At 42.7% G+C, this 22,777-nt stretch overlaps 2 protein-coding genes across 7 annotated transcripts in view; one reads left to right on the top strand and one right to left on the bottom strand.

Moving 5' to 3' along the window:
• The window catches only part of LOC311138986 (SPRY domain-containing protein 3-like), a 57,878-nt gene extending 53,401 nt beyond the window's left edge, over positions 1 to 4,477 (top strand). The window contains exons 8-11 of the mRNA XM_084173805.1: positions 744 to 801; positions 2,707 to 2,817; positions 3,005 to 3,126; positions 3,385 to 4,477. Of these exons, the coding sequence (XP_084029931.1) occupies positions 744 to 801; positions 2,707 to 2,817; positions 3,005 to 3,126; positions 3,385 to 3,519 (426 nt within the window). The 3' untranslated portion in view covers positions 3,520 to 4,477. The remainder of the gene's footprint in view (positions 1 to 743; positions 802 to 2,706; positions 2,818 to 3,004; positions 3,127 to 3,384) is intronic.
• Positions 4,478 to 4,951: 474 nt separating this feature from the next.
• Positions 4,952 to 22,777, bottom strand: part of LOC311138984 (LIM domain and actin-binding protein 1-like) — a 30,080-nt gene continuing 12,254 nt past the window's right edge. For 3 of the 6 annotated variants that reach the window (XM_084173798.1, XM_084173800.1, XM_084173799.1), the window contains exons 4-11: positions 15,575 to 16,033; positions 9,896 to 9,950; positions 9,314 to 9,411; positions 8,501 to 8,566; positions 8,011 to 8,062; positions 7,606 to 7,688; positions 7,323 to 7,456; positions 4,952 to 6,988 (exon numbers count right to left, since the gene is read on the bottom strand). In XM_084173798.1, coding sequence (XP_084029924.1) covers positions 5,902 to 6,988; positions 7,323 to 7,456; positions 7,606 to 7,688; positions 8,011 to 8,062; positions 8,501 to 8,566; positions 9,314 to 9,411; positions 9,896 to 9,950; positions 15,575 to 16,033 — 2,034 coding nt within the window. In that variant the 3' untranslated portion in view covers positions 4,952 to 5,901. Of the gene's footprint in view, positions 6,989 to 7,322; positions 7,457 to 7,605; positions 7,689 to 8,010; positions 8,063 to 8,500; positions 8,567 to 9,313; positions 9,412 to 9,895; positions 9,951 to 15,574; positions 16,034 to 16,257; positions 16,687 to 22,777 lie in introns of those variants that run through there. The other 3 variants (XM_084173802.1, XM_084173803.1, XM_084173801.1) reach the window with 2 other exon arrangements.

Genomic DNA, 22,777 nt, shown 5'->3' with positions numbered 1-22,777 from the left:
AGTTCATGCTGCATGAGCTCTGAAAGGTTGGAGGACGTCCTCCGGAAGTTGTCATAGTTACTTTGTAAGTCTATGGAAGAGGGTAAGAACCATGAGCCTCCTAGGTTTTGTATTGAGGTCAATGTACCCAAAGGAGGACGGAAACAAGCTGTCCTCCGGCTACACCATGGTGTTACCATACAGAGTGCTGTTGAGGCTACTGTAGACCTTCATTGCAAAACAGTGTGTTTTAATCAATTATTTGGTGACGTGAATATATTTAGTATAGTTGTATCCCAAAATTATAGCTTTTTTAATGTTTCACTATTTTTATGAAATTCACTGAGGGGGATGATCCTCCTCTTCCTTCTCTGAGGAGCCTCCACTGGTATACTGGTTGTTGGAGTGGGCTTGGCATGGTGTGTGGGGGGTACATGGGTGGATTTTAACCATTTTTCGGGGGGTTAATCTTGTTTTAGTCATTGGTAGGAAAGAGTTTGGTCCAAATCGGATTTTGGGTACAATATTTATTTAATGTTATCTGAATCCTATCAATTAAAATGCCCAATTTGGGTGCAATCAATGAGCTTAATTTCCCAGAGATTAAATGAAATTTAAACAAAATAATGTTTCAGATATGCCAGTCTTACCATCTCAGATTATTCTGAAATTGTTTCTGTAGTTAGAAACAGATGGGTGTCATGGCTTGCTGAAATGACCATTCATGAGTAAAATGAGACCTCCTTGACTTTGTATTGACACAGGATTACCCCAAAAACAGACACCCTGGCTGGAGCAGGGGTTCCATAGCCTATCATGCAGGTGAGTATCCTGAGTCATGTAACGTCTGTCTGTCCTTCTGCAAGTGTTCCTGCATGATGGTTTGGTTGGTTGTTTGAATGTGTCTGTCTCTGTACCTGCTTGCCATACACTAAACATGTGACTACTGTAGTTTAGCATGATTCTAATTATTGGTCAGACAGACTCCTGCCTTGAGACATGTGCACATAAGTCAAACTGTCACACAAATATCCCATAACCCAAACTGTTACACAAATCTCCCATTGATGTCAATATATGGTTTCTGTAAAGCTATCTTATCCTGGTTTATCTTAAGTTAGAATTCGGCCCACAGTGTCATAGTAGTATGAAAGCCTTCAGTTCATAGGGAGGAAGCAGTCAACCTCATACTGTATAGAACAGAATGCATCCTTCCCTGACTGTATGAAAGGCCTGTGTGGTGTAGCCCTTGGCTAACCTATAGAGGGAGACGGAAAGAAAAGTGGTCCAACTCAAGTACATAGTGCACTACTTTTGACCAGAGCCCTATGAAGGGAATAAGGTGCCATTTGGGGCTTAGCCAGCTGAGAGGAGTTGTTCAAGTCAGCATGTATGGTGGGATACCCTGATCAGTGTGTTTCTCTTATGATAAGCCTGTGTGTTTATCACTGCTTATCTGTCAAAGTCGTGATTAGGTGAAACCCCACCTAGTGATCTCTTCATGTTTCATGTGTTCCATGTCATTGTTTCCATGGGGATACGCCCTTTCTCTCTTCCAATAATACACCCTAAGGATTAGACACATTCCCCCTGACCTCTGGTTGATAGTCATCCATTCCACTGGCCAGGGAGGTTGCGATGAGAACAAGTGGAGTTTAAGTACATGTTTTGAGGCCAGGCACCCCACCCTAATAAGATTTTTCTCTTAATCATATCACAATCAACTTTTACCAGTTGAATGTACAGACAAATATAATACTTTTTTAAATAACAATTGTTCTGAAATATTGCATAACATATGCAAATAAGATGATATTTCATTAATTATGCACATACTGTATTTGCATATACCGCAAATACATTTTTCTCGACACTAAATATTTGGGTTTCATTTTGTTAAGAAACTCCAGGACTGGACTTACTCAGACCAGATTATGGATAAATACTTTTAAAATATTTCTATCTGTAAAATACTAAAGACATATATACGTAAAATGCTTTTTGGGCAAATTTTCCGCGAACAATTGTTCTATAATTTTTTTAGGACAACATATCAACAATTTCCTTTGAATAATTATGGAGAATATATCGAAGGATAACACACACACTTTGGTCAATGTGTAGATGCTTCTGAAGCTGAGAAAATGTAGTTGGCATGTGGGAAGAGTCTGACTTTCGGGAAATGGCAATTAAAGACAAGTACACTGAATTTAGCCTACCAATCATCAAAGGCCTATTTTGACCCAATCACCATCTTTTCAAAGTAAGTTACTAAATATAGTCCAGTTTGTAACATTCTCTAATGTTCTGAGGGCAAAAGGTGTTCCTAATGTGAAATATTGATTACAGTAGTATGATAAATTAAAGAAAATATACATTTACATGAAGTTGGTGACATTTTTATCTGTACTTTTTTAAAGTGCTCATATTTATGGACAAAAATATCACAAAATCTCAATTTATAAATGTAATTTCAGCCTGTGGTACCCGGCCTTAAGCACTCAGGAGTCGGAGTCTCACTCATTCTGAAGTTCTGGGTTGGACTCATTTCCTTGTCAATTGGCAATGCAGGAGATTAATAGAAATAGGAACTTTCTGTTTGCCCTGAACTGACTGAATTTGCATGGAAAGGCAGAATGACAGCTCAAACTCACACACATGCTCTCTCATTCACATACACACGCTCACTCTTCGCTCATAGATCTCTCATTCCTTCCTCTCTCTCAGATGATGGGAAGCTATTCCAGGGTAGTGGGGTGGGGGACGCCTTTGGCCCTCGCTGTTTTGAGGGGGACGTCATGGGCTGTGGCATCATGTTCCCACGGGACTACACGGGAGGTGAGTTGAACAATAGGCTGCTGCCATCTTATACCATACAAAATCCCCACTCACATTTCCTGCTTTCTTTTATTCTCCAATAACATTGTTTGTTTCATGGTTGTCTGTCTAATACGTTATGTCTCCTCATCTCCCTGTCTATCAATCTGTCTGTGTCTGTCTGACCATATCGGTGTGGCTCCCTCAGATGACAGTGACGACGGGGACTTGGAGGTCCGGCCCAAGCAGCAGCGTGTCCAGAACGACCTCTACATGAATGATGAAGACGAGGAGGAGGATGGGGAAGAACAGGAGGGGAGTAAAGTCATGGTGAGAGACTTATCTTTTGTCTACATCAGCAAACCTTCAAACGGGGCCAGAGCATTAGCTCAGTGGGAAGCAGGGGAGAGGAGGTATGACAAATTAGTTATGGGGTTTTAATGTGATACTTGGTTTGATATGGGAGTTGTCAAACAGTAGGCACTGAAGTGGAAATTGGCAATTTGTGTTGCTATCCTCAATTGATTGAAATGTAGCCCAACCCTGGTGTGAATATTAACTCACTGTCGCCCCCTTGTGTTGTGCCAGGTGTTCTTCACGCGGAATGGGAAGGTGGTGGGCCGTAGGGAGGTGGCAGTGCCAGCAGGGGGGTTCTACCCTACCATCGGCATGATGAGCACCGGGGAGAAAATCAGGGTGGACCTGCACCCACTCAGTGGCTGATAGAGGGAGAGGAGGAGAGGGTAGCGACATGATGATGATGTTAGACCAATCCCAAGTCTGCTGTAGGGGAGTTTGTTTGGAGTTCTCACTCCAGTGCAGGATCCCTCCATTTCACGTCACTCCTGGATCCAGCATGTTGCCTGGGAAGTTCCAACTCGGTTTAGTTTACTCTGGTTGACTCCTAACATAAGATTAAAGTCATGCAACTATATGGTAGGAAGATGAATATTATTCAAAGCTGATATATCAATATTATACTGCATGTGTGCCTCAAGAAAGTGCTTACTGTTATCATGTCAATAGAAAATGCTAGAAACGGTTTAAAGGGAGATCACTGGACCAATCCCAGGTCCTTAAGCAGCAATCAGTCAAGTTTTATTAGTTTAACTCTATTTTGAGATTATTAGAGGAATAATTCAAAATGCTGTTACATGAAACCTGCAGCAAAGAAATGCAACTCTCAGGTATGCCAAAATCAAAATGACTGTAACAACTATGATGCTGTGTTATGTTTCTTTTTTCTAAGACTATCATGATGCCATATCCTTTTATCACAAGCACTTTATTCTAGATATACTGGATTATGATGCACTACTACAGGCTTTTTGTTCAGCATTTCTCTGTTTTCTCTTTTGGGTTATTTTATTGGTTAATGACAGGTTAAATGAAATACTTGATCAACAACATTTGTATTTGTTTTTCGATTAATCTTCTGTAATAACAGAACTGTACTCAAGCAAGCAATGTGCTAATTGATTGCATTTTATGATTTCAAAAGGGAAGACCATGCACTGTACTCACAACTGTTCCTTACAGAGTACCATTTTATTTCATATAAATCACCAATTAGGTTAATTTAATCTTACAGATCATAGATATGAATGCGTCACCTATAAAATGTGCAATTGTATGCAATGTTTAAATACCTAAATAAAGATGAGAATCTATTTCTATACAACGGCCCGCTTTGTGTCGTTTTTATTTTCTCTCCATGACACTCCTGGGATTCAATCCGGACTGTGTTTGTTTTCAATTAAAATTGTCAAAAATAAACATATGTAGCTTCTTAGCAAAGAGCAATTTCTCAAGCAAGAATTTCGCTAGGACTGTATTAGTGGGGAGGGGAAAATTGAAAACTAGCTGTTATTGGTAGATAGGTTTGGAACTCCCTTATTGGTCTATTAACTAATTTACTGCCTGGTGACATGCCAAAACTCCATCCCACCAAAACAGGCTGAAATTTCAAGTGGTCTTACACTGAAAGAGCATTATAATTTTCACAATATTATTCCAAACTCAGTGTGGAAATATATATAAAGCACAGGAAAATCTAGTTTTTGACTGCACTGGGCCTTTAAAAGCTGCAGTGTCTACAAGGGCGATCTGATTGAATCCCAGCCATAGTTCATGTACTGAAACAAGACAACAGATGTATCAATGATATAGACCATTTATTATTTATTTCAAACATACTTTGAGACTTAAAATTCCAAGATATGAAAAATGTTTGGTCCTCCTTAAAGTAAAGTATAAAACATGAGGGTAAGTTTAATAATCTGTGCATTTATCCACTTTTCAAAATTCATTATAAAATAGGATGCTTTTAAAACAATTCAAAACAGGCACTGTGTCAAACGACAACTAAAAACATAAATCCAGTAAGGTAAAGGACCCAAAAACTAATCACAGAAAATACACTGTAGGTTTAGTCGGCCAGGATCAATTTACCACATTCTATCACAAGCCTTTTTTGATTCTCAAGTATTCTCAAAGAGATGAAGCGACTGCTTGTGATAATTTTAAAACGGCTCTTCTCCTATTATCCATCTGGCAGTTGTATGGACTAGCCCACTTAGTCTTTCTTCATCAACAAAAAACTAAATGTTGACCAAAGATAATTTCCAGTTTAGAGAATGATATAGCTGATGTAATACAATGTAATCTTTACTATATTATATAAAAGCTGTATCATAAATATCGTAACTGTATTCACTTCCAGTTTTAAAAAGACACAGACCAGTCTTTCCAGCGTAAAAAAAACATGGAAAACAGTACTAAATGCTTTCAATCTAATCGGCTACAATCTACCACTCCCTTCTTTCAGGCACCCTCAGAAAACAAAAGAATCAGGCTATTTGGTTTTATGTAGTGTAGTAAGACTGATTTATTGCTAACTTTTCTAGTGTGAATGAAACAAACAATCAAAATGATCACAGATTGCACCCAAGCAGAATTTATTTTAGAAAGTGGGTCCCCATGCTTTTATCCCTGCACTTTTAAAAACTCCCTGGGTTATATATAATGGACGGGAGTACTAGGGACAGAATGTGTTGGCGTGTGTATCGAGACTAAATCCAGCCTGATTCAGAGTGGAGTGTCTGTTCAGACATTATCTTCCTCCTCCTCCTCTTCCTCATAGTAGCGGTTCCTCTTGATCATCTCCTCTACGGTGAGCTGCTCCCCCTCCCCATCGCCCCCCTCCTCCTCGCCCTCCCAGAAGCCCACGTCCTGGGAGCTGCGGTTGTGTTTGGGCTGCGGGGGCGGAGAGGGAGACGCTGGGATATCCAGAGAGGCGCTTTGGCATTTCAGAGAAGCCTCTTCCTCTTTTACTTCTTTTCCTCTCTCCATCGGCTCTTCTCTCTTCTCCTCCTGCGCCGCCGGCAGACTCTCCACCTCCTCCTCGGAGCTGGTCTCTCTATTCACCACACTGCTGCTGGGTGGGGCCGGCTTGCGCTCCTTTTCTTCCTCCTCTCTCCCCCTCTGGGGTTGGAGTTCTGGTTCCCTAGGCATGGAGCGGCTGTCCTCCAGTGACCCCCTCCTCTCCAGCAGGGATTTGAGGGGCCGGCGGGGCTCCCGTGGCCCGAGGGCATTGGTGGTGGTGAGGCTGGGTGCCACCGAGAAGGGCCGACTTCGCTCCTTCAGAGACGAGCTCCTCCTCAGGCTCTTCAGCTCGGACCTGTCGTGGCTCAGGGTGGACGATGACACCTCGCCCTCCGGGGGCCACTTGGCCCTCCAGGGCCGGCCCACACCACCACCAGCCTCCAAAATTGGAGAGGTCCCAGCATCGCTGTCAGCAGGAGGGGGCCAGGCAACCCTCAGCTTGCGGGCCTCTGGTATTTTCTCGGCGCTGGAGAGTTTCTCGGTGGAGGTGGTGTGGCTGCGTGTCTCCAGAGAGGCAGTCAGGTCCGTCACCTTGGCCAGGGGAGACTCCTCCACCGTGGGGCTGGGCTGCTTGGCTGAGGAGGCTGGACGGGACACCGCCGCCTCTCTTTCTGTCTGCTCCTTTGGCCTCTTCTCCACCTCCCGGTCTACTCCCTCTTCCTCCTCCTCTCCCTCGGCGCGGGGCGTCCACAGCTCCTTGTGGGGCCGGTGGCCGAAGCCTTCGTCGTAGTTGCCTTTGGCCTTGAACAGCTGGCTGAAGTGGGGCTTGCAGTAGACATTGCCGTGCAGAGAGGCGTAGTTTCCCAGACTGAACAGCAGGGGGCAGCAAAGAACCACAAAAACATATTTTAGATAGATGCAGACACAAGACACCGGTTACTAAAAGTGGTCCTGGATTTACGTGATATATCATACAAATGTACATTCAAAAGCTAATGTTCCTCCAATTGATTCGGCTTGTGATAAATTCAAAAGGCATTTTGTAAAGGTACTGTATTATGATGCACGATACACAATACTGTTTTTGCATGTTCTTTGTTCTTTCTCCTATGGTTTCTAAATGTTTTGGAATGTGAAATTTGTATAATGTTATTATATAATGTTATTTGAAGTGTCCCGTGGCGAGTGAGTGTCCCTAGTACCTGAGCTTGGTGTTGCAGTGGAGACAGCGGAAGCAGGAGGTGTGGAAGATCTGGGTGTTGGCCACCAGCCTCTCCAACGGGTATACCGTCTTCAGGCATGCAATGCACGTCTCCCTCACGGGCAGGCAGAACTTCTACACACAGACACTTTAAGAATTGACCTTTCATACACTACATTGTGGTTGTCAGTAACAAGTCTTATCGTCAGAGATTTGATAGCGGTCCTATCGATTTAATACATGATGTACATGTCATTGTGATGGAGGTTATGGAGGGGACTCACCCTGGCTGCCTTGGGCGGGTCACTGTGGGCTGAGGATGGAGAAGAGGTACTATCCTTAGAGGTAGGTGTGTCCATGCCATCACCTGAAACAGACCAAACACACAACATACCAGTGAGACTACAGGGACTCCATCTTGGCTCCAGAGGAAGTCAGAGCAGTATAACAATAAAAAAGGGAGCCAGGCTTTTCACTAGAAATTCTTGAGATGAGTGAGACCCCTAAACACAGAGCAGTAACTCAGGGTAACGAACCAGTCGGCGCGCCACCCCTCTCTGCCCTTTAACCTAGAATACAGAAGACCAATCAGAGGCGAGAGCAGCTGGGTGCGGTTCTGTCCCCAGCACCCCCAGCCGAGAGCTGTGGGGATGACATCATGGGAGATAGGGAAATGAAAGCTGACTCACCATTGGTCTCTGCTACAGCAACTTTTCTGCTGTAGGACTCTAAAGCCTGGCTCTGAGAGAGAAAAGGAGAGAGAAAACCTTGTTAGCAATCAAATCTACAGTATATAGCTTGTTCACTCATATACAATTGTACATAAAAATCCATGAAAGAGTTTACTGTCACTATGTATGTGTATTCATGTTTTAAAGCAGGTTTTTTAGGAGACTTCAGTCTTGTAGGAGTTGATTTACTTACAGCACATCAGCTTTCATTGGTTTACAGTTTGTATCCGTTTAAATGCTGCTCCCCTATCCAATTCACTAATCTTCACACACAGTGTATCATTTATCTCACAGACTCACACTGTATGTTTCCTCAGTCAAGCTCTCGCTCACACCTCAAAACCACATTTCTCAGACGCACCACATGCACGCACACAGACGGACACGCATGGACACACACACGGACACACACATGGCCACACACACGGACACACCCGTAGGTACTGACCACAGCCACACCACTAGGGGGCACAGTCTCCTTGAGGCTGCCGTCCTCTCCCTCTGACTGACTGGCCTGCATATGAACAGAGTGGTTGATCAGTAAAAGAACAGCGACAAGAGAGACATGAAATGTCAAACTAAGGCTGTTTTTACTAAATATGTGAAGTAAGATCTGTCTTTCTTTGACATGCAACTTTTCCATTTATCCTATCCTTCCATTAGCCTTGGATGTGGTGAGACCAAAGCTTCTGGACTATTAAACAAGAGTAGAGGATCACTTCTTTCAAAAAAAATAAAAATAAAGATGTTTAGGTCTGGTGACTGAGTCCACAGTGTCTCTAGCTTCTCCTAAACAAAGGAGACTAAACAATGTGAGGAGAGGGGAGTGTTTAAAAACAACAGACCAAAATCCCACTATTTTACCATGCCTGCTTTTTTATACCAGCTTTCTCATATATATCTGAAAGGGGTAGGGGGTAAAAAAACATGGTCAATTAAAACCCACCTAAAGACCTAGTCGTGATTCCTGCATTTTCACAGACCCTGTAACCCAAGTACAGGTATTGGGTCTGTGTGAATGGTTCTCTGCTTTTCTGCAGGTAAATTCATTAACACTTCCATTGTTTAACACCTCCCTAATTTGAAATCCAAACAGCCCCCACCCCTTCCAATTTGCCAGTTACCCACTGATATGTTTAAAAGGGAAATGTGGTAAATAAGGCTGTTTGAAAGGGGGTCATTGCCTTATATTTTTTACAGGTAATATACCACATCTTCTGTACGAAATTGGTATAATTAACACAAACACACGCAAACTCACAGTGCGTGCTAGTGGGCCCTTTTTAGTAACGGCTGATTGGTACTTGGCCATTCTTTCCTTCAGGGAGGTGGTCTCCAGAACTCTGTCAGGGGATAACACTGTGAAAAAAAATCACAGGTTAGCATCTATAAGGTTTCTTGCTCCTGATCCCCCACCTAGCTCTGCTGCAATGTTGTCAGAAGTCCTGGATGTGACTTTTGAGGACTTTATGCCATGCCTAAAAAAAATATGAAAAACACTGGCCTACATTATCTACTATGAAAAAAACAAACAGGGGAAACTGTATATAAAAGCTGCCAAAAGTTTATGACTTGAGTAAATAAAGCTGGTCTTTTTAGATGAAGCAGTGTATTAACTATGAATTTACACACTTCTGTCTCAGTTCAAGCACAGCCGTTATCATGCACCCGTGAATGCACACATTGTGTTCCCATCTGTAACGTTCATGGCTATTATAACTGCAGTGGGCACCTCTATTCATGGGATCCTTTTGTCAGTTGGTGCCTAGTAGTGATATCAGATACTGTACGATTGTACTGTATGGGTCTAGTGCAAATGTGTGTGTCCATGCCCATGCATTACCTCCTAGTCTCTGGTCCATGTCCTCAGAGGAGCTGCTGTGTAGTCCCATCCTCACCTGGATGATAACACAGGGGTCAAGGTTCAGGGTTCAGTTTATTACACAACCTCCGACAGGACTGTCCGATGTCCTCACCGTCACCCCAACAACCACAGTCTCCTTCTGCTTTCTCTACATCGCTCTCTATGCCTTAGTAGTTAGTCAGCCTCTGCTGGGACACTCTCAGACAACCCCATCATTGGTCACTTTTGACCAGCCCCACAACTCATCACAACTTCCCCCTATCTCACAATGGTTTGGCCCATCGACATCAAAACCAGATCCTGCATTTCCTTTACATTAAAATTAGCCATTGATGGTTGCTTAAACAAACCCCTATTCACACTGGCACAAACACACACACCCATTGGGGCATGTGCCATTTCCCCCCACACCTTGCTCTAGACCTAATCAAATAACAAGCCTTCTCATCAGTGATTAATGTAATTTGCCCGGAGAGACTGATAGCAGTAAGGAACACTTTACAGTTAAACACCAAAACAATCACCAAATACCTATGGTGTTCAGGTTTCAGAAGAAGCTCAATTGTCTCAAGTTGCTGAAATGTTTCTAACTTGAACAAGATGGTGAATTTACGGCATTCTGCTAATTTTGGACAGCAGATGCAATGAAATTGTACAGCTAAATTCTAGCCAGTCTGTTTTAAACTACATATTATGCTTAATGCTTTCTTATCATGGAAAATAAACAAATATGACAAGACAAACAACATCAGACATATTCCAGCTAAATTACTTCTAGCACCACACAACGGATCTGTTAACCATGTAATGAACCACATAATGACTTACCAGATGGGAATGGGAGACAGGCACCTCTACACCACCACTAACCACACATACACTACAGCAGGGATCATCAACTAGATTCAGCCGCGGGCCAATTCTCTCTTTAGTGGATGGTCAGGGGGCCGGAACATAATTACAATTAATTTGTAGACTGCAAATTGACTGCAAGAAGCCCAAACAGATATATTTGACTAAAACATAATAATTTCAAACCTTGCTTACATTTGTATAGGATCACATCTCTCTATTATGCGTGGGAATACTTTGGAACAGATTTCCAAAATTAAAATCACTTGAAGCTGGTATGCTGGTGTTTTTATAGTCTTACATCCATCAACAAAAATAAAATAAACAGTTACTCAGAAAACTTGGGAGGGCCAAATAAAATCACCTGCGGGCCAAATTCAGACCGCTGCCTGCCAGTTGGGGAACCCTACACTACAGTATGTACACATAAGCGTGCGGACACATCTACACAGTGTTAATCCCCTAATAAGCTCAAGAGGCAGAGCCATTGTCAGACAGGACCATCTGTCCCCCCACCAACTCCACCATGACACAGCCACTTTACTCACCAATACGCACGCACGCACACGCACACACACACACACACGTAGACTACAACTGAAAGCACATAACAAGTAGGCTATACACCCACCTCTCACCTTAACCTACAAAACACTGAAGATGCCCTGTTACAATGCCATAACAATGTACAGGCTAGGAGAGAGGGCAAGTCACAACAGGGGGGCTAGGGAGAAGGGACACTGTTCAAACACAGACAGCTGGCCCAGTGAGGGTATCAAGGTTAAAGGGATAGTTTGGGATTTTGGCAATGACGCCCTTTATCTACTTCCCCAGAATCAGATGAACTTGTGGATACAATTTCTATTAGCAGATACTCATAGACTTCTAGTCATTGTGCTAACACTAGTTAGCATTGGCTTGCGAAACTACCTCTAACTTCATTCATACTGGACAAAGATACATAAAAATGGTATCCACGAGTTCATCCCACTCTGGGCAAGTAAATAAAGGGCCTCATTGCCAAAATCCCGAAGTATCCCTTCAACCCCTTAGAGTCAATTGATAACAAAAAAATCTGTTTAAACTAGAGACATCTTTTTTGCATTGGCTGCGTGTCAATCCACCGCATCCGCCTATGTCGCACTTCCGCATCTGCGGTGAAAGGTGGCAGAGATAGAGCAGTGTTTGTCAGACCATGACACATCCCGAAATCGGTCTTCTATCGAAAATGTCTGTAGCGTCCGAATGGTGTAACATACAAACTACTACTATATGGAGAGGGGAGACTCTCGTGAACACTATGGTGACTCGTCTGAAGTCGGTACGTCGATGTGCCAACGTCTGTTTGGCAGCGTCCGAATCGTTTGGGTTACAAACTAATGGGACCCACTGTAGAAAGGAGAATTCTCACGCCTACCCCAAAAAGGGGTTAAAAGTGTAAAAAAAAAAAAACATATTTATTGCGTTTTTTAAAATTATCTCTTAGATTTAGGACAGAAACTTCAAAACCTTTTTTCTTATGATTTATTTTTTGACTGTCCTTTTTGCCATTTATGAATGTGTTATTCAATGCGTTTCTATGGGCTTTAGTATTACTATTATTTATATATATATATATATATATATATATATATATATATATATATATATATATTTTATACCTAAAGGGGTCCTACAATTCAAAATCAAATATCTAAAAGATCCATAGTATGACCATCTTAAAGCAATTCCATATGTCAGCTTAGAACCCCCCCCAACATCTTAGACTCTACAGAATTAACAAACACGAGCATGTGTGTGTGTGTAGGTGTTTATTACAGCACACTGATGTGTAAACCAGATGGTCAGGCTTAAGCAGTAATCCTGGATACAAATGAGTGGAGGAGGTATCTGGCCAATTAAAACAGACTGGGCCTTCGGGAGTCAGCCATAGCCAAGTCAATAACTTTTTACATTGTACTTGTGGATTGCAGCTACAAGGTGTCCATAATGTTATGTATTGAAAAGTAATTTCCTAGTTCACTCAAAGAATTGCTCATACAAATGTTTTACAAGAGCACAGAGTGGAGTGTGATGTTATGTTAGAGCAGAGAAGAGAAGAGTGATAAGTCCTATAGTTCACTGAGGAGGACAGGTTGAGACAGGACCAACTGATTCCACTGCAAATCAAACTATGTGCCAAGAGCTAAATGTTGGCCAAAATAGACCAAAACAACAACCAAGCAAAGAGGCATGACTCATTTTAAAGAGAGGACAAGCATGTAATCTACACAATTTATCAAACAGGCTAAAGCTCGTACCCTTTTCAAGCAAGCGTGAATTGAATATGTAGTCTATACAACGTGACGTAGTCTCAAACTGTTCTTTGCATATCCAAATGGTCTGGGTCTAACTAGGTAACTATGGTAACTAGAATCATACATAAACTATGCAAAAAAACACCACGCTATGTTTTGAATATTGGGGTAGTAGAGATAAGGCTAATGCCAGTGGCAGGCAGTACAGGGTGTCGTTTATCTGGGTGACAGCCAGGTAGTGAAACAGAGCCTTATCTGCGCCATCTTAACCTTTTATGCTCAGGACCCATTACAGCTCATACAGTTACAACCGAGGGCTGATCAAAAACATTAGAGACAAAGAGAAAGGGTGGAACACAGAGAGTAAAAGAGAACTAGGAACAAGGAGTGTGTGAGAGGTGAGGGAGAGGTTATAAAGAGAAAGACACAAAGAGGCGTAGAACTAAGGAGAGAGGGAAGGAGAGAGCGAGAGAACATACTGCAAGTTTTTGATTGGAGAGAGAGAGAGAAAGGAGTTTGTGTTCTGTAGGAGCAGGGTTTGTGTGTGGGGGGGGGGGGGGGTAAGGAGCGTGTGCATACCACTCCCATGACATCATCACTGCTGTAAGACAGTATCAGCACAGAGCAGGCACTGAGCTAAAGCTGGGGCAGGGCAGGGTGGGGGGGGCACTCATGTGTGTGTGTGTGTGAGAGAGACAGATATAGCATGAGTTTGTGTGTGTACACCTGGAGACGCATCTCCTCCCCCCATGCACTGGCATAGCGATGCACTGGCGTAGCTTTTGTGCGTATGTGTAGAGGAAACACACCGAGTAGTGAGCACAGCACTCAGACCAAGACGAATCGAGGTTGACCTCCTACTGTCACTCCCCTCTTAAAACCCCTGGCAGTAAATTCAGCAGAAGTCCAGAAGCATTGTCATTGTGGAAGCTTCGTCTGACTGACTGGCTGAGAGGACAAAGACTACAACACTACCACTGTTCTCAGACCAGTCTCCCTGAGGAGACACTGGGGGAATTTCCAACAGGTAGAACTAAGTATTGCTAGTGGTCATCATGAACACACTTAACAAAAGAGATGAACACCAAGGCGTGGTGGCAAACTCACTCCAGTCTGAGTCGGACTCCACAGCCTTGCTCTCCCACCTGGACCATGCATCAACACTGGGCTGGCTAAGCTAGGGTAGCCTACACCAGACCACCAGGAATATACAAAGTACTATGGTCTCAGAGTCACAAAGTTTTACTCAACTTTTATTAGACGAGAAACCTGAGGAAAATGAAAAAGAGGAGAAGCAAAAGTGCACAGAGGAGTGCAATCTTGTGTGATGCTGAGAGAAGAGGTGGGGTGGGGGCCATGACGGGTGAATACCTAACTGAAGGAGAATGACAGGACACAGAGAGGGAGGGAAAATTCCTATCGTGGGTCTTTGAAGAGAAAGACACATGGACCAGAGACTAGGAGGAATGCGGGTACATTCTTGACCCTGGGCTATTATGGCGTGTGTGTGTGTGTGTACACTAAAGAGGGGGTTGTTTAAGAGCGGATAAGGGATAGGACAGATGGGCAGTGTGGAGAATTGAGTTATATAAACTTTTCGAGGGGACAGAAAGAGTGTGACTGAAGGGTTGAGTTAGTTAGGCAGTAATGGGACAGAGGGCCGGGTCATTAATATGGCCACTAATGACTGACTTCTCTCTGCTAATATCTGAGGAGCCATAGGAGACCCTCCCTCTGAGTGTCTGGCGCAAAGTATTTCACTTCTCAACTGGGGGTGTCTTCGTCAAGTCAGTGTATGTATGCATGTTTGAGTTTCTAGACCTCTAGTATGAGTAGGTAAGATAGTTTTAGCAAGTTTCCTCTACGTGTGTGTGTGTGTGTGTGTGTGTGTGTGTGTCTGAGTGAATGGGTGTTCTGTCTGTACTTAGTGATGTGCACTGAGACATACAGTGGTCCTTGGGGTGCCTTATGAAGTCAGACAGGGCTTTTTGAAAGGCACGAATGCCTCAGGTACCAAGGCATGTGACTGCTAGCATGACTACACTCCAAAAGGAAGGCACCATGAAACTGTCTGGCTGTGCAACAGACCAGGAGTTCAGCTGCATCCCAGCTGGATATGGGGGGCTAACCAATCACACACATTCAGATGGCTGACCTGACCCCACAACCATAATGAGCAGCTACATGTTGAGGAAGATGCCAAGAGATGGAGTGAGAGAGAAGTATCCTTAGAGCAGAGAGGGGGAGATACTGTGTAGAGCAGTGGTTCCCAAACTATTTCACTCGGGCCCTCCATTCCATCATTGAGGAACACTTCCGAATCACTACCCAATTTCGAAGTTGCACCTTGTGCATTCTACTATTACTCCGCACCCCCCCTAGGGGACACGCCCCACAGTTTGGGAACCACTTTTGTAGAGGGATACATACCCACAGTGTGTTTGTGTGTGTCTGCCTGAATGAGAAAGTTTTAGAGTAAAATGTGTGTGTGAGTCTGTATGAGTCTTACCCTTCTATTGGTGCCCTCTCCCTTCTCAAACATCATCTTCAGGCTGTTGAGAGGCACGCTGGGTTTCTCGATGGGGCTGCAGGGGCTGGGTGGTACCACCTTGTCTTCCACCTGCATCAGCCCTTCCTCCTCCTCTCCCTCGCTTGGCCGCTGCTCTTTTCTCTCCATCCCTCTCTCCGGTCCTTCCTCGGCTATAGCTGCTGCTGCTGGGGGATACTGGAAGTGGCTGTAGGCTGTGTCTTGACCACCCTGAGTGCCCAGAGATCGCAGGGATTTGGCTGGGGGGCGGTGCTCGGTCGGGGGCACTGGTTTGGTTACGGCTGGGGGGATAAGGCGGGCGCGGGGTGGGCCGGCGGGTAGCGGGGCGGGTTTGTCTTGGCGAGGTCCCGGCTGCTCCCAGCGCTTCTTCAGAACACTCAGGTTCCCTGAACGCAGAGTGGGAGGCAGGCTCTCCACCGACTGACAGGAAGACAAGAGAAGATTAGAGAATGGTCAACTGGAAGAATGTCTTGAAGTTACTGACTGAAGCAATGTCCTGAAAAAGGTAATATCGACCGAAAAGTGAACCACCATGTAAACTGTACCGAGGTAATTGTGTGTAAGAGTAGTATTGTATGAGAAACTGTAAAAATACCAAAATACAGTACCAATTTCTAACAGTTAGCAATAATACAAATAGTCACCGTCTCATTTTTGAACTGTGGAACGAAACCATTACCAACAAAATAGTAATCACCAGTTGCTTCCAACATTCTACATCTACCAGTCAATCATGTCCAGTATTATATAATCCAACTTCAAGCAACCAGACTGCAACCAAATTAAACAGCAAAAAAACTCAAGCTCATAACCTCATTCTTCACGAGGCCACAGTGGGAAAAGACTGCGGCCAGCGGTAGTTGGAAGGAAAGAGAGATTAAATGAGCAGCTGTTCGACCAGCCACGAGAGAGGAGCTGTTGTCAGAGTAGCTGGCTGGTAGCTGAAGTCAGAGCAGGCAACTATCAGCTGCTGCACACTCCACTCCACAAAGGCAGACAGTCTTGGCTAGAGATGGAGACAGAGCAGGACTGAACATGGAGACCTCTTTCTCAACCGTATTCCATTATGTGGCAACGTACCTCACCTTTACCTGAAAGTACAGGAAGTGTTCTCTGCCCTGCTAGGCTAGGCTCAACCATCCATTAAGCTCCTAACTCCTAACTTACGCCGAGCAGCAAGCTGAACTACCATGGGACAACAATACTCCATTATATGATGTCAATGACTGATCTTCATTAGAAGATATGGAAATGAACGCCCGCTTGTAAACGGTTTATTTAATATGGGGAAGTTCTGAAAGGTATATGAAACAATATGGCCCTTTGAAAGCAGAACAGAGTCAACTAATAAACTTAGTTTACATGGGGAACTCAATGTTCCTTTCAAGGAACCGCACTGGGCTATGCTAATCAGAGCTCAACTCAGTACAAACTATCTAATCACACCCATGAAGAAGAGTAACAATATGTGATCTAAATGGTAAAAATGACATCCATAAGACAAGCTCCAAGCAGTAGGTAACCATCAACATTCACAATGCCCTAACAAAGAACAAACCTGACTTTTCCCTTCAACGTGATAATGAGGTGGTCAACCATATAGTAGTGGACATCCATGCAAACTTGACAGAGCTATAAAAAGCTGACAAGAATTCCTACTGTCATCACATTGATCACACCACAACCAAGCAGCAACTCAGACAAACCTAGCCTGCACATCAAGCCATGTTTCACCAACAAAACATGTGACAGAAACGAGATGGAAACACACATGGAAAAGGAGGAGAGCAAAATATGGGAGATATGAATAAAGAGAAAGAAGGGAGAGAAACCCAAATCTGACAAACACACACAAAGACAGTAGGACACACAATCGCTCTCTGTGTGAGAGCAGCTGGAGTACAAGAAGTACAAGGAAAAAGGAGTAACAGACAATGAAAAGTTTGTTCCCAGTTTTTTTTTAAAGAAGTGGTGAAACCTGTGAGAACGAGTCGAGGCGTAACGGGGAGGCTAGGTTGCAGGCAGGGACAGAGTCCTGTAGCTGGAATCAGTCTGCCGTCCTTCCCTCTGGTCTCTGTGCTGAGTAAGGGTGATCAAGCTCTCCCAGATGTTAGCAGTTAGAAAAACTCTGCAAGTAAGAACCAGCCCACCCCCCATCAAGACCAGGAAAAAGAGAGAGAGAGATGGAGGCAGAGGGGGAAAAAATATCCCAGGAAACCAGAAAGCAGGAAATGATACATTTGGGAAATGTTTAACTCTTCGCTGACTGAGTCTGGGGTTCTTTACTTTTCACTTCTCAAAGTTTATCCCCAAATAAATATTGTAAATATGTGTTTATTTGTGTGTGTGAATCCAGCATAGACATATGGCTGAAGTTTCAGGTATTCTGTTGTTGTGTGAGCCAATGTCAGACCCATACCCATGCACTGAAGTCATGTCATCCCCTAACATTTAACATGTGTCATGTTACAGAACCTCATGCTGTCAGTGTTGAGATCTGTGATCTCCAATCACATCATGACATTCAAATTCCAGACAGTGTTGTTGTACAAAACCAAACTCTTCTCCTTTTAGGTTATATATTTTCCTTGAAAACTGGATCATTAGAAGTAAGAAGTCAAATCATCAATGTCACTGCTCCTCACATTTTACCCTTTGTCCTCAAGACACTGCGTAACCTACAACACATGATGTCCCGTTTAACCTATTGAGACATCTCAGCCATCACCACTATTGAACGAGAACACACACACACACACACACACACACACACACACACACTTACTTCCTGGTCAGAACCCTAACTGTGACTCAATCTGCCTGACTCAGCAGCAGTAGAAGGGAGGACCACATGTTGAGAGTTAAGGAGTGGCACATTCATTCCCCTATAAAACGATAATTAACTTCTGCGTGTCTTTTGCGGTTAGAGAACATAATAGATGTGATTAATTAGGAATAATGATACCTGTAATTACATACAGAACCATGACTGATAATGGTCACAGTTGAAGGGGGAATTATACTGAACAAAAATATGAATTCAACATGCACCAATTTCAAAGATTCTACTGAGATACAGTTCATATAAGGAAATCAGTCAATTGAAATGAATTAATTAGGCCCTAATCTATGGATTTCACATGACTGGGAATACAGCTATGCATCTGTTTGTCACAGATACATAAAAAAAAAAAAAAAAATGTAGGGCCGTGGATCAGAACACCGGTCAGTATCTGGTGTGACCACAATTTGCCTCATACAGCGCGACATATCTCCTGGATATTGGCAGGAACTGGAACACGCTGCCTTACAAATCGATCCAGAGCATCCCAAACATGCTCAATGGGTGACATGTCTGGTGAGTATGCAGGCCATGGAAGAACAGGGACATTTTCAGCTTCCAGGAATTGTGTACAGATCCTTGCGACATGGGGCTGTGTATTATCATGCTGAAACATGAGGTGATGGTGGTGAATGAATGGCACGACAATGAGCCTCAGGATCTCGTCACGGTATCTCTGTGCATTCAAATTGCCGTCTATAAAATGCAATTCTGTTAGTTGTCCGTAGCTTATGCCACCCATACCATAACCCCACCGTCACTATGGGTCACTCTGTTCACAACGTTGACATCAGCAAAACCGCTTGCCTACACAACGCCATACACGTGGTCTGCAGTTGTGAGGCCGGTTGGAAGTACTGCCAAATTCTCTAAAATGACGTTGGAGGCAGATGATATATAAATGAAAATTACATTCTCTGGCAACAGCTCTGATGGTCATTCCTGCAGTCAGCATGCCAATTGCACGCTCCCTCAAAACTTGAGACATCTGTGGCATTGTGTTGTGTGACAAAACTGCACATTTTAGAGTGGCCTTTTATTGTCCCCAGTACAAGGTGCACCTGTGTAATGATCATACTGTTTAATCAGCTTCTTGATATGCCACACCTGTCAGGTGGATGGATTATCTTGGCAAAGAAGAAATGCTCACTAACAGGGATGTAAACAAATTTGTGCACAACATTTGAGAAAAATAAGCTTTTTGTGCATATGGAACATTTCTGGGATCTTTTATTTCAGCTCATGAAACATGGGACCAACACTTTACATGTTGCGTTTATATTTTTGTTCAGAGTAGATTCCACACAATCAATATAATATTAAGAAGACTGCAGCGCATAGAATTAAAAAGGTCGGACATTATTCATTCTGATCAGACAGGTTTTTTACATGGACGATAATATAAGGCAAGTACTGGAAACAATAGAACACTATGAAAAATCTGGGAAACCAGGCCTGCTATTTATAGCAGACTGAAAAGTAATTTGATAAAGTACGACTGGGGTTTATATATAAATGCCTGGAGCATTTCAATTTTGGAGAATCTCTTATAAAATGGGTTAACATCATGTATAGTAACCCTAGGTGTAAAATAGTAAATAATGGCTATTTCTCTGAAAATGTTAAACTGTCAAGAGGAGTGAAACAAGGTTGTCCACTATCGGCATATCTATTTATTATGGCCATCGAAATGTTAGCTATTAAAATCCAACAATAATATCAAGGGATTAGAAATCCAGGGCTTAAAAACAAAGGTGTCATTGTACGCTGATGATTCATGTTTCTTTTTAATCCACAACTTGAATCCCTCCACAGCCTCATAGAGGATCTAGATACATTTTCTAACCTCTCTGGATTACAACCGAATTTTGATAAATGTACTATATTACGTATTGGATCACTAAAAAATATAACTTCTGCATTACCATGTAGTTTACCAATAAAATGGTCTGATGGTGATGTGGATATACTCTGAATACATATCCCAAATGAAATAAATGATCTCACTCCAATACATTTTAATAGAAAGTTAGCAAAAATAGATAAGATCTTGCTACCATGGAAAAGGTATTATCCCAGTTTACCTATTTGCTTATGGTCTTGCCTACGCCTAGCGAACAGTTTTTAAATTATATGAGAAAAAAATATTCAATTTTATTTGGAACGGCAAGCCAGACAAAATCAAATGGGCCTATTTATATAATGAATATGAATTCGGAGGACAGAAATGATTAAATATTAAAGCATTAGACCTATCACTAAAAGCTTCAGTCATACAAAAGTTATACTTAAATCCGAACTGGTTCTCTAGCAAATTACTAAGATTGTCTCACCCATTGTTCAAGAATGGCCTTTTTCCCTTTATTCAGATTACAACCTCTCACTTTCAGTTATTTGAAAAGGAAATCATCTCCCAAATATCACTATTTCTAAAACAAGCCATAGAAAGTTGGTTGCAATTTCAATTTAATCCTCCAGAAATGACAGAACAAATTATGCAACAAATATTATGGTTAAACTCAAATATACTAATTGATAAAAAACCATTATTGTTGGACAATTTTTTTTAAATGATATAATTTACGAAGATTATACCTAGGTAGGACTGGTGGAGTTATGTTGCACATGCAGCTAACAAAAACATATGGAAATGTCTGCTCTACCCAAAATTACAACCAAATAATTGCAGCATTACCGCAAAAATGTAAGAGGAAAGTAGAAGGGGGAAAAAGTAAGGAACTTGTCTGTCGGCCCTGCATTAAAGAACATAATTGGTTAAAGAAAATTGTGATAAATAAAAAAGTATACCAGTTTCATTTAAGAACCAAAGGATTGACAGCCGTCCCATATAGATTGCAAAATAGTTGGAAAGAGATTTTTGACGTACCGATTCCATGGCATAGTGTTTATGAACTGATACGCAAAACGACACCGGATTCAAAACGTATAATTTTTCAATTTAAATTATTATACAAAATTCTTGCTACTAATATAATGTTATTTATTTGGGGGATACAATCTTCCCAGCTCTGCAGATTTAGCTGCAAAGACACAGAATCATTAGATCATTTGTTTTGGTACTGTCCATTTGTAGCCGTTTTTGGACACAGGTCCAGGAATGGCTAAAGGATTGCAATATTTACCTGGAGCTAACCCTGCAGATAGCACTACTGGGTGATCTGAACAGTCATAGTCAAATCGATCAATAATACAGCAGCTTGCGAAAATATTCACCCCCCTTGGCATTTTTCCTATTTTGTTGCCTTACAACCTGGAATTAAAATGGATTTTTTTGGGGGGTTTGTATCATTTGATTTACACAACATGCCCACCACTTTGAAGATGCAAATATTATTTTTTTCAAACAAACAACAAATAAGACAATAAAACAGAAAACTTCAGCGTGCATAACTATTCCCCCCCCCCCCCCCCCCCCCAAAGTCAATACTTTGTAGTGCCACCTTTTGCAGCAATTACAGCTGCAAGGCTCTTGGGGTATGTATGTCTCTATAAGCTTGGCACATCTAGCCACTGGGATTTTTGCACATTCTTCAAGGCAAAACTGCTCCAGCTCCTTCAAGTTGGATGGGTTCCGCTGGTGTACAGCAATCTTTAAGTCATACCACAGATTCTCAATTGGATTGAGGTCTGGGCTTTGACTAGGCCATTCCAAGACATTTAAACGTTTCCCCTTAAACCACTCGAGTGTTGCTTTAGCAGTATGCTTAGGGTCATTGTCCTGCTGGAAGGTGAACCTCCGTCCCAGTCTCAAATCACTGGAAGACTGAACAGGTTTCCCTCAAGAATTTCCCTGTATTTAGCACCATCCATCATTCCTTCAATTCTGACCAGTTTCCCAGTCCCTGCCGATGAAAAACATCCCCACAGCATGATGCTGCCACCACCATGCTTCACTGTGGGGATGGTGTTCTCAGGGTGATGAGAGGTGTTGGGTTTGCGCCAGACATAGTGTTTTCCTTGATGGCCAAAAAGCTCAATTTTAGTCTCATCTGACCAGAGTACCTTCTTCCATATGTTTGGGGAGTCTCCCACATGCATTTTGGCGAACACCAAACGTGTTTTCTTTTTTTTTTCTTTAAGCAATGGCTTTTTTCTGGCCACTCTTCCGTAAAGCCCAGCTCTGTGGAGTGTATAGCTTAAAGTGGTCCTATGGACAGATACTCCAATCTCTGCTGTGGAGCTTTGCAGCTCCTTCAGGGTTATCTTTGGTGTCTTTGTTGCCTCTCTGATTAATGCCCTCCTTGCCTGGTCTGTGAGTTTTGGTGGGCGGCCCTCTCTTGGCAGGTTTGTTGTGGTGCCAT

This window comes from Coregonus lavaretus (assembly GCF_964263955.1).
Source record: "Coregonus lavaretus genome assembly, chromosome: 12".
Lineage (NCBI taxonomy): Eukaryota > Metazoa > Chordata > Actinopteri > Salmoniformes > Salmonidae > Coregonus > Coregonus lavaretus.
Note: the sequence above shows the minus strand (reverse complement) of the source record. Positions and strands in the feature narration are given on the sequence as shown.